The sequence below is a fragment of the Nerophis ophidion genome, unplaced genomic scaffold (genome assembly GCF_033978795.1).
Source record: "Nerophis ophidion isolate RoL-2023_Sa unplaced genomic scaffold, RoL_Noph_v1.0 HiC_scaffold_94, whole genome shotgun sequence".
NCBI lineage: Eukaryota > Metazoa > Chordata > Actinopteri > Syngnathiformes > Syngnathidae > Nerophis > Nerophis ophidion.
The window spans coordinates 181,240-197,500 of NW_026907016.1; the positions used below are offsets into that span (position 1 = coordinate 181,240).

Below are 16,261 nucleotides of genomic sequence, written 5' to 3' on the forward strand. Positions count from 1 at the left end.
CGTGTGGTCGTGATTCATGTTCTCTTGACCGCGCTCTGATCCATAGGAAAGTTTCACCTCCGGGAATTTTAAACAAGGAATCACCGTGTGTTTGTGTGGCTAAAGGGTAAAGCTTCCCAACTCCATCTTTCTACTGTGACTTCTCCAATATTAATTGAACAAATTGCAAAAGATTCAGCAACACAGATCTCCAAAATACTGTGTAATTATGCCGTTAAAGCAGACGACTTTTAGCTGTGTGTGTGTGCAGCGCTCATACTTCCTATAAACCCGTGACGTCTTGCGTAGACGTCATCGTAACACAACGTTTTTAAGACGAAACTCCCGGGAAATTTAAAATTGCAATTTAGTAAACTAAAAAGGCCGTATTGGCATGTGTTGCAATGTTAATATTTCATCATTGATATATAAACTATCAGACTGTGTGGTGGCTAGTAGTGGCTTTCAGTAGGCCTTTAGGAACCAGTACTAAAAAAAAAAAAATGGTACTTGGTATACAGCTCTTATCTTCATCACTAAACCTTTGAAATATGCTGACATATGTGCTGCTAAGGTAGATGAACAGAAGCCATATTGAACGTTTGCCTTCATTTGACCAGGTGAGGTAAGGAGGACGGCCTCTAGGTCACATGGTTACACCCCAGCAATTACACTGTTGATGATTGATGAGCATTCATTTTTAAATGGTGGTGTTAAAAAGCAAATATATCTCCATCTTTAGTGATAAATGTGTCCCCCGAATGAACATGTGTCACAAACATTGTATTAGATGATATGTGGATGTTGTGCTTACTTGGACTGTGATGAAGCTGTGAGGACTCAGGTGGTTTGTCTTCATGCTCTTCAGTCTTCACAGAGACAACAGTCAGTGGAAACTTGCTGACATCAGCCTCCTCCTGCCCTACAGGACACTCTCCCCCCTGACTGATCCACACTTCCTCCTATTCCTCTTTAATGTGGGGGGGCTGTGGATCCTCCTGCTGCTGAAGGGGACGTTCTTCTTGACGAGCGTTCATCTGTTGGACGTCCGCAAGACAACACAAACAAACTTCAGCTCAGATGTGTCAAATGTTGTTTAGTCTATCAAATATAAAATTTTCCAAGTGGACTGACACCACTTTGTGGTGATGTTCTTCTACACATGGAATAATCATCAGTTATTGATTATTATGAATTGTGTCATTGATCCTGTTTTCTGCATTTACATTAATTATTGATTAAAAAGTAACAACTTATAGAAAACCTCCTGCTGGGATTTTAATACCGTCATGACTGCATGAAGTCAGTCTGCACGTATAAAAGTTTCATTGTGCTGCAGCATCAAGTGACGCCAACTGGCTCCTCCCACTACCAACCTACCAGCCAACCTTGACGTGCACCTCCAAAATAGTCCCACCTCACGTCAACGGTGACCAGGACTACAGAGCTGTGGTCGGTTGGCTTTACTTTTACGCACAATATCCTCTCCTTGTTTTTCCTTCTGCAAAAGCAACATTTTTAGCCCAACAGACAAGAAACAGAAGTGCAGCGAAGCACGTGTAACAAGTGCCAGCGAGTGTGGCCGTGTGATAGTATGTTGCTTGAACCTCACTCACACCTTAAGGAATGTGCTGGCGTGAGAATATATATATATATATATATATATATATATATATATATATTAGGGGTGGGCAAATTAATTACGAGTTAATTCATCACTCTATTAACACCGACAATTATTTTATCTCACATTTGCGTATGTTGTTTACATGCTTTTATTTTGTTAACGCCTTTTCGTAACAAGATGGCGTCGCCCGGCGTCGAGGGGCTCTTGGTAAAGATGGAACATTTGGCAAAAATACCGGACAATTCTGCAAATTTCATGGCTGGCTTACAGCGTGGTCACTTGGGGATCACTTACGACCGCCAGACAATTCTGGATGTGGATAGATCGGGCCGTTTTGGACTGAATGACGTGTGCTTGCTAGACCGGCTAGCTAGCATGGGAATACTTTGCCGGCTACATCCAGCGGCCTGTGAAGCAGCGGAGTATTTGTGTTGTCTGTCTATTTATCAATAATGCAGACGAGGAGTGTTGGCTGAGTTCTTAACGTTTGCTTTCAGAGCGTGCATATCACAACATACAAGATTCCGTCATGGCGACACAACCTATACCGGGCTACCGCGCATGCTCGTCACTCCTGTTGCATGCTGGGTAGGGTAGTTCTTTTTTTCCCTGGCTCATAACATCACAATATAGTACCATGTATATGATGCGTTCAGTTTATCAAAGCACCAAGCAAACAATCGGAAAATTCCCATCATATCAATTCCTAGATATGGTCTTAATTATTTTAAGTGCACTACGCAGAATAAACACAACATTATTAATATTGCTACTACGGATAATTTGATCAAAAATTCCCTAAAAGAGCCCACTACCTATAATATAGGTTTTTTAAACATAAGACCCTGATAAAAAAAAATGTTTCTGCTGTTACCTCAGAAATTGCCTGTTCAGATGTTATGATTGTGGCTCAGAGATTTGTATGTAGATTATATTTATTTTCCATAACAAACAGGATAACTTAAATACCCTGGCAGTGGCAATTAGCTTAAATGTTTGTATTTACATTTTTTGAGTTGATTTTCATAAAATATGCTATTTAACTGCTACTGTTTAACAAGGACTGATTTAAATTGTGTTTGCACAACAAATGTTTTGGCGCTTTTGTTCATGTGAGAGAATATTCCAATAAAGGTGCACTACACACTACTTTTGAATTCATTATTGGGCTTTGTGTATACAATGCAGTTAATCGCGATTACTCGGAGAAATAGTGCGATTAACTTCGATTACAATTTTTAATCGTTGCCCAGCCCTAATATATATATATATATATATATATATATATATATATATTAGAATATTTGGGTACCTCATGATTTGATTACAAACTAAATATTGATGCATATTCAATTTGTGTGCAGTATATTAAAGCCATTTTTCATATTTAACATTTATTTAATTAAATATTTATTTTAGTCCGACTGAATAAGCATTAATCGCTTACAATTGTGCAAATAGTGTTTTCATAATAACAAACATCAGTTGATTTAATTTCCATGATATGTCCACCCAATGCAGCTGAGATAGGCTCCAACACCCCCTGTCCCCCCTCGCAACCCCAAATAGGGACAAGCGGTAGAAAATGGATGGATGTTATCAAAGGAATAGAAGTGCATGCAAACATAATTTATATTTATTGTTAATAAAGTTGACACCAACACAAAATAGACCACTGCAATAATATTCTACTGTCATTATAATAATAATATTTGTAATTATTTTTTCATCCTGTAAAGCATCTTTGAGTACACTGAAAAGCGCTATACCAAATAAAATGTATTATTATTATTATACCATGTGACTTATTCCAGACTTAAATTACGAGACGTTCGTTTCTTTCTAGTAACAAATATTTAATGATGTTAAGCGTGACTGTAATATACAACAAAAAACAGTTAAAGTATTAAATAAGTCAATATAATTCTCATAGAGAACATATAAAATACACTCCTCAAAAAAAAACGCTCGCATTTGCTACAAAGGCCTGCTAGCGGGCTAACGCTAGCACGTTAGCTTCGAACAACATATGAGGTAAATAAGATAAATAATATGAAAATATATCATGTATATTACCTCATAAGCCGCGTGTACAAGAGAGGAGTGGAATATATTCTTCCTATTGTTACACCAGCAACTCTTTTTTGTCTTCTGTGGCCGGGCGAAGGAAGTGTGCACCACTCACTATTGTCCCAGTGAAACACGTGTTTGAAGGAAGTGTGCACCACTCACTATTGTCCCAGTGAAACACGTGTTTGAAGGAAGTGTGCACCACTCACTATTGTCCCAGTGAAACACGTGTTTGAAGGAAGTGTGCACCACTCACTATTGTCCCAGTGAAACACGTGTTTGAAGGAAGTGTGCACCACTCACTATTGTCCCAGTGAAACACGTGCTGGGCCAACATTTTGTTCCGCGGTTGAGAACACGTCGATGACGTCACACAGGAGGAAGCACAAAACAAGATGGCGTCTGGCGGAGAATACGTTGTTTTGGTTATTATGGTTTCTAGGTCTTAATTACAACGTACATGTGCACATGTGTGTCGTTTAACAGAGTAAACGTCCTTATTAATTGTTTGTATGCGGATACATTAGTCTGAGTGCACTTTGACGTGCTAGCCTAGCCTGCTGGTTAGCTTAGCTTGTTAGCTGCTAACAAAGAGAGGCGGAAGTGATCGACACATCAAAGCAGAGATCCAATGTAAGTGTAAAGTGTTTTTATTGTGTGAAAATGTCTACATTACAAATGATGTGAGTGTTGCTGAATCTGCGACTAACTGCTGCTGTTGAAGAAATATTTGTGATGTTAGAAAAAAAAAACGATAGCAGAGTACAAGGAGGAACTTTGTTCAACAAGAGAGGAGAAGGAGCGACAACATCAACTACTGGACGCTGTTTTCAAGAAACATCAAGTTGTGTTACACATCCTTCCATCCATCCAACCATCCGTCCATCTTCTTCTGCTTATCTGAGGTCGGATTGCGGGGGCAGCAGCCTAAGAAGAGAGGCCCAGCCTTTCTTTTCCCCAGCCGCTTCGTACAGCTCTTCCCGGGGGATCCCAAAGCGTTCCCAGGCCAGCCAGTTTCTAACATAATAGTGAGAGTCCAATCCATAGTGGGGCCAGCCGGAGACCATCCCGAGCAGGGACAGGTCAGCAACGCAGAGATGCCCCCAACCGATGCACAGACGAGCAGACCACCCTGGGTCCCGACTCTAGGCAGAGATATATATATATATATATATATATATATATATATATATATATATATATATACACACACACAATAAAAACTAAATAAGATAAGGCTCAGAATTGGTTTCTTAACCAAACCTTTTGTTGTGTACCAGAGAAGGGAAGGAGGCAACAACCAGGGCAGGACTGCGGTTTACAAGGTTGATTTAAAACCTTTGATGAATGCGTGGCGTGTGTATGCTACTCAAAGTGAATGAGTACCCACCTGCTCCCAGTGCCACCCACACTGGTTTAACTGTAACTTAAATATTGGGTTTCACTATGTTAAGCGCTTTGAGTCACTAGAGAAAAGCGCTATATAAATATAATTCACTTCACTTCACTATGTGTAATATTAAATATGTAAATGTTACCAAGGGTTGTTGTCTGTAAATGTTGGTTGTATCTTTCGTCGTAATCCAAGAGGGCAAGGCGAAGAGGCAGGTCGTGGACATGCAAGAGGTCATGGGCAAGAGCAGGGCAGCGTGGTCTGGGTCCGAGCAGGGAGGTCGTGGATCGAGGAGAGCAGTCAGGAATCCGGATGCGAGTTGAGTGACAAGGCACAAATAAGGAAGGATAGCGTAGTCACTGAGGAAATACAAAAGGACATGAACCAGGGGAAAACAGAGAGATAGAGCAAAACAAGGGCAAGAAATTCACTGGGAAAACAGGGAATGTCAGACATGATGCTTACTGGAAGGTTAGCGACGTTCTGGCAAAGGGTCCTCGGGTCTGCTGGTCTTTATGCTGCTCCCTCTCATCAAGTCCAGGTGTGTTGATTATTGATAGCGTGTAGGCTCGTTGCTGCGTGGGCGTGGTGCCCTCAGCACGAGCGAGGGCGCTTCTTGGTGCGCTGTCAGCAGAGGCGCCTCTTGGCTCACTGTCAGCAGAGGCACACGCAGCTCCAGCCGCTGAGGTAACGCGGGTTCGACTCCGCGTCATGACACCTTTCTACATATAAAGTGCAACATTCTCACATATAAAGTGCAACATTAAACTGCTTCAAGTTGTTGCTCAGATTAAATAAAATGACAAAACTTTTCTTCTACATACAAAAAGTGCAGCATTAAACAATTTCAAGTCAACTCAGCCTCATATTAACTTTTCTTTTTCCCACCCTCCAGCCTTTAACCCTGGTGACTTTCAATCAATTTTCATGTTTTCTGCCAGAAAAATCAGTTTATCCACATTGTCTGCAGAAAGAGCAGACCTGCTTGCAGTTACAATGTCTCCAGCTGTGAAAAATACCCTTTCGCTGGACACAGAGGTAGCAGGTATGGTGAGGTAGTGCCTGGCTAACTTGGCAGTAAGAGGATATGTGGGCTCATTGTTCTTCCACCACAGAAGTGGGTCAAAATCGAGTTTTTAATGCAATATGGTCTTAAATCTGCTGCTGTAAAAACACCAACAGCATTTGTTATTGCTTTAGCCCTGCCTGAGTCGCCGAGTAGAAGCTGCTTGAATGCAGTGGGAGCTGTGTTTGTTCGTCTTTCTCTTCGTTGAAGCCATGTTATCCATTGTTGTATCGCACTGCAAAGCCGAAGTGTTCCCAAACGGGAGATCTTAACGAGGCAGGAGGGTCTTCCAGCTCTGGCTTTTACATGTTGTAGTAGCCCGGTCGTTGTTAGCATGCTGTGTGTTGTGCCTCAGTGTGCATTGTTGACACAACGTGTGGTGCACTACTTAATATGTCCGTGTGGAAACTTGTTCGATACACCTCCGAACCAGAACCCCCGTACCGAAACGGTTCAATACAAATACACGTACCGTTACACCCTTAATACACACACATCTGAAGATTATAAAAAAAATATATATTTGGTGGGCCAAACAAAATGACTCGGCAAACCAACGTTTGGTATGAGTGCTATGACCTCAAATCTATATCTTAATAACAATATATGTCACGATACATCATTTGATATATGATTGATGATAGAAATAATTCAAAGCGGGTTACAAAAGCTCCTAATTTGGCAGTTGACATATGCAGTAACATATTGTGTCTTTTCTAATTGTATTATTTTGTCGAAACGATTATTATTAATGTACTTGTTTATTTACTATTAATATCTGGTTTATTTATTTGACAAAATAATTCTGGAAATTATGTAATATTTGACTGCATATTTCAGCAACTAAATTAGGAGCCTGTGTAGTGTCAGAATAATTGTTTCTAAGTTATCACAAAAACTTTGTGTTGCATTGAGTGACTGGTGAGAAGCAAAAGCTGTCTTTGAAACCTACCAAGAGTAAGGCTCGTAAAACTCCACTGTGTTGGGGAAAGCAAGATGAAGGTGTTCCTGTTTTCTTTCATGTATTATAATCAAACATAAAGATATTGTCTGACCCAAGTACTACAAAAGCAAAGAGGAAGCAGAACCAGTGTCCCCTCCAGGGGACCTCTTTTTGAACCTCCTTTTTCAACTGTTTTACGAACCTCTTTTTGAACTGTTTTACGAACCTCTTTTTGAACTCATTTACGACCTTTTCTTTTGAACTGTTCCGTAACCAAAGGCAACGCTGTTTACGACACACTTCCCTCTCGAAGTAGCTGTGGTCATGTGGTCGAAGAAAGTAAAATAAAGAAGGGGGAGTACAATCTTTCGCCAGAGCGTGGGTGACACTGTAAAAAGTTAGAGGTCGACACGTTTCTCCTCAATTGAATCCAAATTGAATTATGTCTCTGTTTGATTCTTTGCATCTTGTCTTGTTTAATTGATGTCATCAGTGTTTGAACCTGAAGCCTGTTTTAAAATGGTTTTATTACTAATTCTATATGAAATAATGTATCGTAAAATACATTTTAAACCATATCGTCTATCCATAGTAGAAAGTCCTGTCGTCCTGGTTTGTTTTTCTATTCCTGTAAATAATGTTGTAAAGAGCAGCGTGTTTGTGCTTCACTGAGATTTCAAGACACTTCATACGATAACTTGTTTTTCCTAAGTGCATGTAAAAGTACTGAATGCATTGTGTGACTGAGCAGACATGGTGTGTGTTTGTCTTGCAGACGTCTGTGAAGAACATCTTCACCCTGAGCAACAGAAGTGCAGCTTCAGGATGCAGACGGAGGAGCCACAGCCCTCCCACATTAAGAGGGAAGAGAAATACCTACTGATGCCCCATTTTAAAAAAGAAGAGGAGGACCCACTGACACCCCGATTTAAAGAGGAAGAGGTGGATCCACTGACCCCTCACATTCAAGAGGAAGAGGAAGAGCACAGCATCAGTCAGCAGAGAGAGTATCTTGAAGGACTGGAGGAGGTTGATGTCACCAAGATGCCAGTGACTGGTGTCCCTGTGAAGAGTGAAGATGATGAGGTGAAAGGTGAAAGTGAGGAGAGGGGAGGGGGGGAGCCTCCAAGCAGCAGCTCAACACAACACATGACAACAGAAGCTGATGGAGACCACTGTGGAGGATCACAAGCAGACAAGCTCTTAGCTCCACTATCAGATAGTGAGGACACAACGTCACACTCTCCTGACACTGATGATGAAGACTCTAAAGATGATAAGACATGTCACACTGACAACACTCACTTCACATCTTCTCACTGTCACAAAACTTTTAAATATCCTCGTAAATTGAAAAGACACATGAGAACACACACTGGAGAAAAACCTTTTCATGTTTTATCTGTAGTAAAGATTTTACTAAAAGACAAAATTTGAAAAGACACATGAGAATACATACTGGTGAAAAACCTTTTTCCTGCTCAGAATGTGGCAAAAGTTTTGTAATAAATCAAAGGTTAAAAGTACACATGAGAATACACACTAGAGAAAAAACTTTTTCCTGCTCAGAATGTGGTAAAAGTTTTGTAACAAATCAAACCTTAAAAGCACACATGAGAACACACACTGGTGAAAAACCTTTTCCGGGTTCAATCTGCGGTAAAGATTTTACTCTAAAGACCCTTTTAAAAACACACATGAGAACACACTCTGGTGAAAAACCCTACTCCTGTTCAAGATGCAACAAAAGCTTTCGTCACCGACAATCTTTCACAGTACACATGAGAAGACACCCAGGAGAGAAAGTGTTGAGTTGCAGTGTGTGTGGTGAAAGATTGTCTTCTAAGTAGCAGTGTAAGAAACACAAGTGTGCTGGTGAGAACAGCAGCAGCAAATGAAACTGCAGGATTTGAAATAAACTGTCAAATCTTTCATTTTGACTTTCTAACAACATCAGCACATATAACATGTGTGACATCATTGTTGTGTGTGTACAATAATGTTATTATGAATCTAACATTTATAGATTAGACATTTCAGATTAGTGCTTTTATTTCAGTCAAGTACATGAGTTATTATACACATTTGTGACTTTAAAATGAAAAGATTTTTGACTGAAAAGGTGAGAATAAACAGTATATAAAATATGTTAGTTACAGTAAACATTTTAAGTGTAGATATCCATAATTTACTTTTATACTTATTCATAATATTGTTTCATATGTTTTATGTAATAATGAAGAGTTGCATTTTTTTTTTCAAATTGTAGATGATTGCATAGATGAATTCCTTTTATATGATGTACATATTTGTTTTAAATGTGTTCATACCTTTGCTTTTAAGTACTCATAAATCCCTCTTAGTTCATATTTACTGGTTTACAAAAACATTTTCTGGACCACTTCTGGAAGCATATTATTATTTACTTTATACATCATTTGAACAATTGTTTTTATACAAGATCATTTACTTTTAAAATGTGTGACTTTATGAATTATTTGTTGGGTCTCTAGAATCCATTTTATTAATTATCTTTTTTACTCTCTTGCGTAATATGATGATTGTTTTGTGATTGTTTTATATGTATGTCCCCAGACTTTTATGCAATGAACAATGTATGCTTCAACTAAAGTTGGGTACAATAATTATAGTTAATATATTTATAAGTATTTATTTTATTCTATTTTGTATTGCACTCTATTTTTTTATGTTTTCTTTATATGACTTACATGTAGTGTCCAGCTTACTTCATCATCTATATTAACTCATAAAAATGTGATGACCTTTATTCCTTTAATTTCAATATTATCCATCATTGTTTGTGTTTTACATTTTTACAATCTCCAAATATGATATATTTAGTTTTATTGAAGTTTAGTGACAGTTTATTGACGTGCAGCCATCTATTTTATGGTCAAGTTCTCTCTGGATAAAATAAGACGAGAGTTAAATCAAGCTGTAATGAAGGTGAAGAATGGAAGATTATTATATACATAATTATATATAGATAGTAGTGACAATTAAAGACACTTTCATCCTGTTCATTTGAGCAAAAAAAGAGAGTTAAGTGTAATATTGTAAACAGTAGAAGAATATTAATATCAGCAGTCAATATTCCAGCATTGTGAAGCTGAGCTATGGTAAAAAATATATTCAGCTTTAAATGCTTTTTGAGAGTGATGTAATTATCAGAATCAGAAATACTTTAATAATCCCTGAGTGGAAATACACATTTTCATTAACATGTGAATATTAAATGTAATAATGTATGATATTAATAAAATAGTAAAATGTTACTTTTGGGGATGTGTAACATCCTGAATGTTTTCATGCTGGAATAGTTTTAATTAGTAGAGTGAAACAAATGAGGAAGTAATGATAATGATGGTTTGTTTTTAGTCTGTTTATGAATAATTAAAGATAATTAAAATAGCAAAATGGAGCTTACATCCTCAGTGAGCTGATCTCCAGCAGTAAAGATGAGAGAAATAATGTGGAAAGGTCAGAAGTCAAATGTTTCTTCAGGTAATACATGGAGCCTCTGCTGCCAACTATTTAGTAAAAAAAAACTATATATATATATATATATATATATATATATATATATATATATATATGTATGTGTATATATATATATATATATATATAGAGAGAGAGAGAGAGAGAGAGCGAGAGAGAGAGAGAGAGAGAGAGAGAGAGAGAGAGAGAGAGAGAGAGAGAGGTAGATATATAGATATATAGATTGATGGATATAATATAAATAACGACAAAGGAAATTTTAAAAGAACATGAAAACCTCCCACATTCTAAAATACATTATAAAAACGATTACCATCAAAGACAAAAATAATATTATGAGTGTAATATTAATTTTGTTTCTTGTTTTTCTTTCCTTATGCTACTTTTGTTTCAAAACATTTTTAAATATTTGAATATTTTCACGGAAATAAGTATTATGTGTTCTGTTTTTTGGGGGGGAAATTTGAAATGGACGAGTTTACTTTTATTTTCACAAGAAGTAAATAGTAAATAATAAAATAGTTTTACCGGGGGTGGAAAGCTGGTTGTACTTATTCCTCTCGCGAGATTTGGAAAAGAGCTGGTTACTTGTTTCTCTCGCGAGATCTGACAACACCGAGCGCGAACCAAACACGGCGAGGATAAAGCAAGATGGCGTCTGACGGTGAAGACGTTATTGCAGTCGTCACAGTTCAGTGTTCTTAATCTGTGCCTCCATGTACGCATATATGTCCTTTATTACACTCTAGTAAATAGAGTAAACATCGTTAATAACTGTTTGCATCCGGTTATATTAGTCTGAGCGCACTTTGGTGCTTCTCGAGCTAGCTTAGCCTGCTAGTTAGCTTAGCTTGTTAGCTGCTAACAAAGAGAGGCGGAAGTGATCAAAACACATCACTAAGTAGAGATCAAGTGTGAGTGTAAAGTGTTGTGATTGTGTGAAAATGTGCCAAAGAACCACAGCAGAGTACGAGGAGGAACTTTGTCCAACAAAAGAGGAGAAGGAGCGACAACATGAAAAACATCAAGTTGTGTTGCACAGAACAGGTTTGTTTACTTCTTACTCTCACATCTTTACTAACTTTATATTTATTAATAACACTGTTCTTCAATAAGTTGTCTGTAGGAAGATGAATTGTCATGTGAGGATGATGCACTGATTGTTTTACATTGTTCATAAGAAGGAGACATTGTCAAACACACAATATTTATGAGAGGTTGATGTTTGTAACAATGTGTATCAACATGTTTACACAAAACTCACACAGTCACCGGGGGAATATTCCAGAGAGCGGGTTAAGTGCAAAGTCCTGAGTATGTAAAGCTCGAGAGTTTTACCTCCAAAAATAAGAGAGGTAAGACAAATTCAGAGTCAGTTACCATGGTTACTGATGCTGTAAACCTAGCCTGCTAGCTGGCAGGTTTGACAAGTTATATATGTGTGTCAAAGCTATACTGACCTGCTATTTCCTTCATGTCGGTGTTCGTTGATGCAGCCATTAATGTTGCATTGATTATTGAAAAAACAGCCTGCTCTAAAGATGACATCTTGATCTCATACCATCTCAAACCAATTGACCGTTCATTATTAAGTGAAGTGTCTTATAGTCGCTTAAGTTCGTCTTTTACCAAGCAACACTATGTTTTATCCAGTTACTCAATTAATCGGAAACATTTCCCGTAGAACACTTGATTAATAACATTTTCAATAGCTAGATCCCATTATTTCATGTACGATTTAATACTTAGCATGTAGGAGCTAAAATGTGTTTTGTTTGTGTCCTGTAGACATCCATCAGCTGATTGGACACCAAGAAGAATGTCTCCCTCATCTGCAGGGGGACAGTTTCACTTTAGAGTATCCACAGCCCTCACATTTTAAAGGGGACAAGGGGGATTCACAGCCCTTTTATTTTAAAGAGGAAGAGGAGGGAGAGTGTCCTGTAGGGCAGGAGGAGGCTGATGTCAGCAAGTTTCCACTGACTGTTGTCTCTGTGAAGACTGAAGAGCATGAAGACAAACCACCTGAGTCCTCACAGCTTCATCACAGTCCAAGTAAGCACAACATCCAAATATCATCTAATAAAATGTTTGTGACACATTAAGGACTAAAGATGAAAATAAACTTGCTTTTTAACACCACCATTTAAAAATGAATGCTCATCAATCATCAACAATGTAATTGCTGGGGTGTAACCATGTGACCTAGAGGCCGTCCTCCTTACCTCACGTGGTCAAATGAAGGCAAACATTCAATATGGCTACTGTTTATTTACCTTAGCAGCACATATGTCAGCATATTTCAAAGGTTTAGTGGTGAAGATTAGGGATGTATTTGTGTATACGTGTATTTGTATTTAACCGTTTCGGTATGGGGGTTTCGGTTTGGTTCGGAGGTGTACCGAATGAGTTTCCACACGAACATATTAACCTAAAGCCTTAACAAGCTGCTCCGCTTCGTTATGCCTGTCCCTGTCAGTACTCTACACAGCACCCAGCATTGTCCCACCCACAAAACCATCTGATTGGTTACAGAAAGAGCGGTAACAGCCAATCAGCAGTTCATATTCAGAGCAGTAACAGCCAATCAGCAGTGTGTATTCAGAGCGCAAGGAGTCAGTGGTCCACCGTCGTCATGAGCAGGTAGGTGTTTAGCTGGTAAGCATCAGGCAGCGGACTCTCCCCAAATTGTAATAAACACCTCCCAGTCAACTACAAACCATGTTTCCATATGAGTTGGGAAATCCTGTTAGATGTAAATATAAACAGAATACAATGATTTACAAATCATTTTCAACCCATATTCAGTTGAATATGCTACAAAGACAACATATTTGATGTTCAAACTGATAAACTTTTTTTTCCCGCAAATAATCATTAACTTTAGAATTTAATGCCAGCAACACGTGAAAAAGAAGTTGGGAAAGGTGGCAATACGTACTGATAAAGTTGAGGAATGCTCATCAAACACTTATATGGAACATCCCACAGGTGTGCAGGCTAATTGGGAACAGGTGGGTGCCATGATTGGGTATAAAAGCAGCTTCCATGAAATGCTAAGTAATTCACAAACAAGGATGAGGGTCACCACTTTGTATGCAAATTGTCGAACAGTTTTAGAACAACATTTCTCAACAAGCTATTGCAAGTAATTTAGGGATTTTACCATCTACGGTCCGTAAAATCATCAAAAGTTCAGAGAATCTGGAGAAATCACTGCACGTAAGCAATGATATTACGGACCTTTGAGCCCTCAGGCAGTACCGCATCAAAAACCGACATCAGTGTGTAAATGATATCACCACATGGGCTCAGGAACACTTCATAAAACCACTGTCAGTAACTACAGTTGGGCGCTACATCTGTAAGTGCAAGTTAAAACTCTACTATGCAAAGCCAAACCCATTTATCAACAATATCCTGAAACGCCGCCGGCTTGGCTGGGCCCGAGCTCACCTAAGATGGACTGATGCAAAGTGGAAAGGTGTTCTGTGGTCTGGAAACAGACGACGTGGTGTCCTCCAGAACAAAGAGGAAAATAACCATCCGGATTGTTGTAGGCGCAAAGTTCAAAAGGCAGCATCTGTGATGGTATGGGGGTGTATTAGTGCCCAAGACATGGGTAACTTACACATCTGTGATGGTATGGGGGTGTATTAGTGCCCAAGGCATGGGTAACTTACACATCTGTGAAGGCACCATTAATGCTGAAAGGTCCATACAGGTTTTGGAGCACCATATGTTGCCATCCAAGCAACGTTATCAGGGACGCCCCCTGCTTATTTCAGCAAGACAAGTGTTACAACAGCGTGGCTTCGTTGTAAAAGAGTGCGGGTACTTTCCTGGCCCGCCTGCAGTCCATACCTGTCTCCCATTGAAAATGTGTGACACATTATGAAGCATAAAATACAACAGCGGAGACCCCGGACTGTTGAAGGACTGAAGCTCTACATAAAACAAGAATGGGAAAGAATTCCACTTTCAAAGCTTCAACAATTAGTTTCCTCAGTTCCCAAACGTTTATTGAGTGTTGTTAAAAGAAAAGGTGATGTAACACAGTGGTGAACATGCCCTTTCCCAACTACTTTGGCATGTGTTGCAGCCACGAAATTTTAAGTTAATTATTATTTGCAAAAAAAATAAAGTTTATGAGTTTGAACATCAAATATGTTGTCTTTGTAGTGCATTCAATTGAATATGGGTTGAAAAGGATTTGCAAATCATTTTATTCCGTTTATGTTTACATCCAACACAATTTCCCAACTCATATGGAAACGGGGTTTGTACTGTTTTGAAGCAGGAAAAAAGGACATTATGTTAAATGAAGAGTTTCTCTCTTTGATAGTTGATATAATAATGAGTTTTTTAGGTATTTCCAAGATGGCGCCAGTATGTGCTTCGGCCTGCCCTCTCTCGCTGTCAGCTCTGTTTGTTTTTGTGTTGTTTGCGTCTATTTTCGTCTCTGTCAGCTCACGGCTTGTGTATGACCGCCAAACACTGTTGGATCTTTGCCCGTGTCCCACTGATATTATCAACTTCGACGTTGTTTTTCCGACGTCCCAGTCAGCTTTTTCACTTAGCCGGATTCCTGCGTTCTTTTCACGTCTGCTGGCTCCTCTCACCCAGCGGAAGAGTCTCCGGCGCCGTGGTAAACGTGGCTTCCCGAAGGAGGATTGGTTTGGTATCCGGTCTCCTCCTGCGCCCACGCTCACTGGATCCCATCGGTTCCTGGCTTGTTCCTATTGTTGGTTTGGAGGATGAGGCTTGCCGCCGTTGCTCCTGCTGTCCCCGCCCTGTGTGTCGGGCCCCACCTGGATTAGTTGCGGCCTTGGACGTGCCGGCCCCCGCCAGGTTCAGTCTTGTGAACGCAAGATCTTTCACAAACAAAACGTTTATCCTGAAGGATTTCTTCACTTCCCGCGGACTTGACTTCCTCTGTGTGACGAAAACATGGCTGAGAGCCGGTGAGTCCGCCCCTCTTAATGAACTTCTGTCTCCGGAGTGTTCCTACTTCTATTCTCCGCGGTCGTCCGGTCAAAAAGGAGGAGGATTAGCAGTGGTTTTTAAAAATGAATTTAAATGCCGTCTGATACGCCTGCAATCCTCCTTTTCAAGCTTGGAACTGTGCATGTTTGAACTGGGTCTTTCTGATGTCGTCCTGTGTGCCGTCGTCTATCGACCACCCAAGTACCCCAAAGACTTTATAACTGACTTTTCTGAATTTCTGTCTGAAATCCTGCCTAAATATAATCTTGTCCTTATTGCTGGTGATTTTAATATTCACACCTGAGCCCAGACGAGCCGCTTTCCAGGAGCTTCCTGAATGTAATTGACTCATTTAACTTTGTACAGTCTGTGTGTGGTTCTACACATGAACGCAGGCATAAACTCCATTTAGTGCTCTCGTATGGTTTGCGACGCTGTGTTCTCTGATCATATGCCGATCCTGTTTGATATTCCCACTCAGTGTCCGGTTAAATTATGCGCTCCACCTCAACGCTCTCGCATGTTTAAATCTTCGTCTCCTGCTCTGTTCTCCTCCATTGTTTCGACTCTTTGTGATGATAATTCTGCAGCCTCTGTACGTCTGAATACTGTAGAGTTGGTTTCTGGGTTCAACTCTATTTGTTTACAAACACTGGACACGATCGGTCCTTTTAAGTA

At 39.4% G+C, this 16,261-nt stretch overlaps 1 protein-coding gene across 1 annotated transcript in view; it reads left to right on the forward strand.

Annotated features, from left to right (window-relative positions):
- The first annotated feature begins 11,225 nt into the window (after positions 1 to 11,225).
- Positions 11,226 to 16,261, forward strand: part of LOC133547394 (zinc finger protein 25-like) — a 19,349-nt gene continuing 14,313 nt past the window's right edge. Inside the window, exons 1-2 of the mRNA XM_061893079.1 lie at positions 11,226 to 11,644; positions 12,386 to 12,652. Coding sequence (XP_061749063.1) covers positions 11,542 to 11,644; positions 12,386 to 12,652 — 370 coding nt within the window. The 5' untranslated portion in view covers positions 11,226 to 11,541. The remainder of the gene's footprint in view (positions 11,645 to 12,385; positions 12,653 to 16,261) is intronic.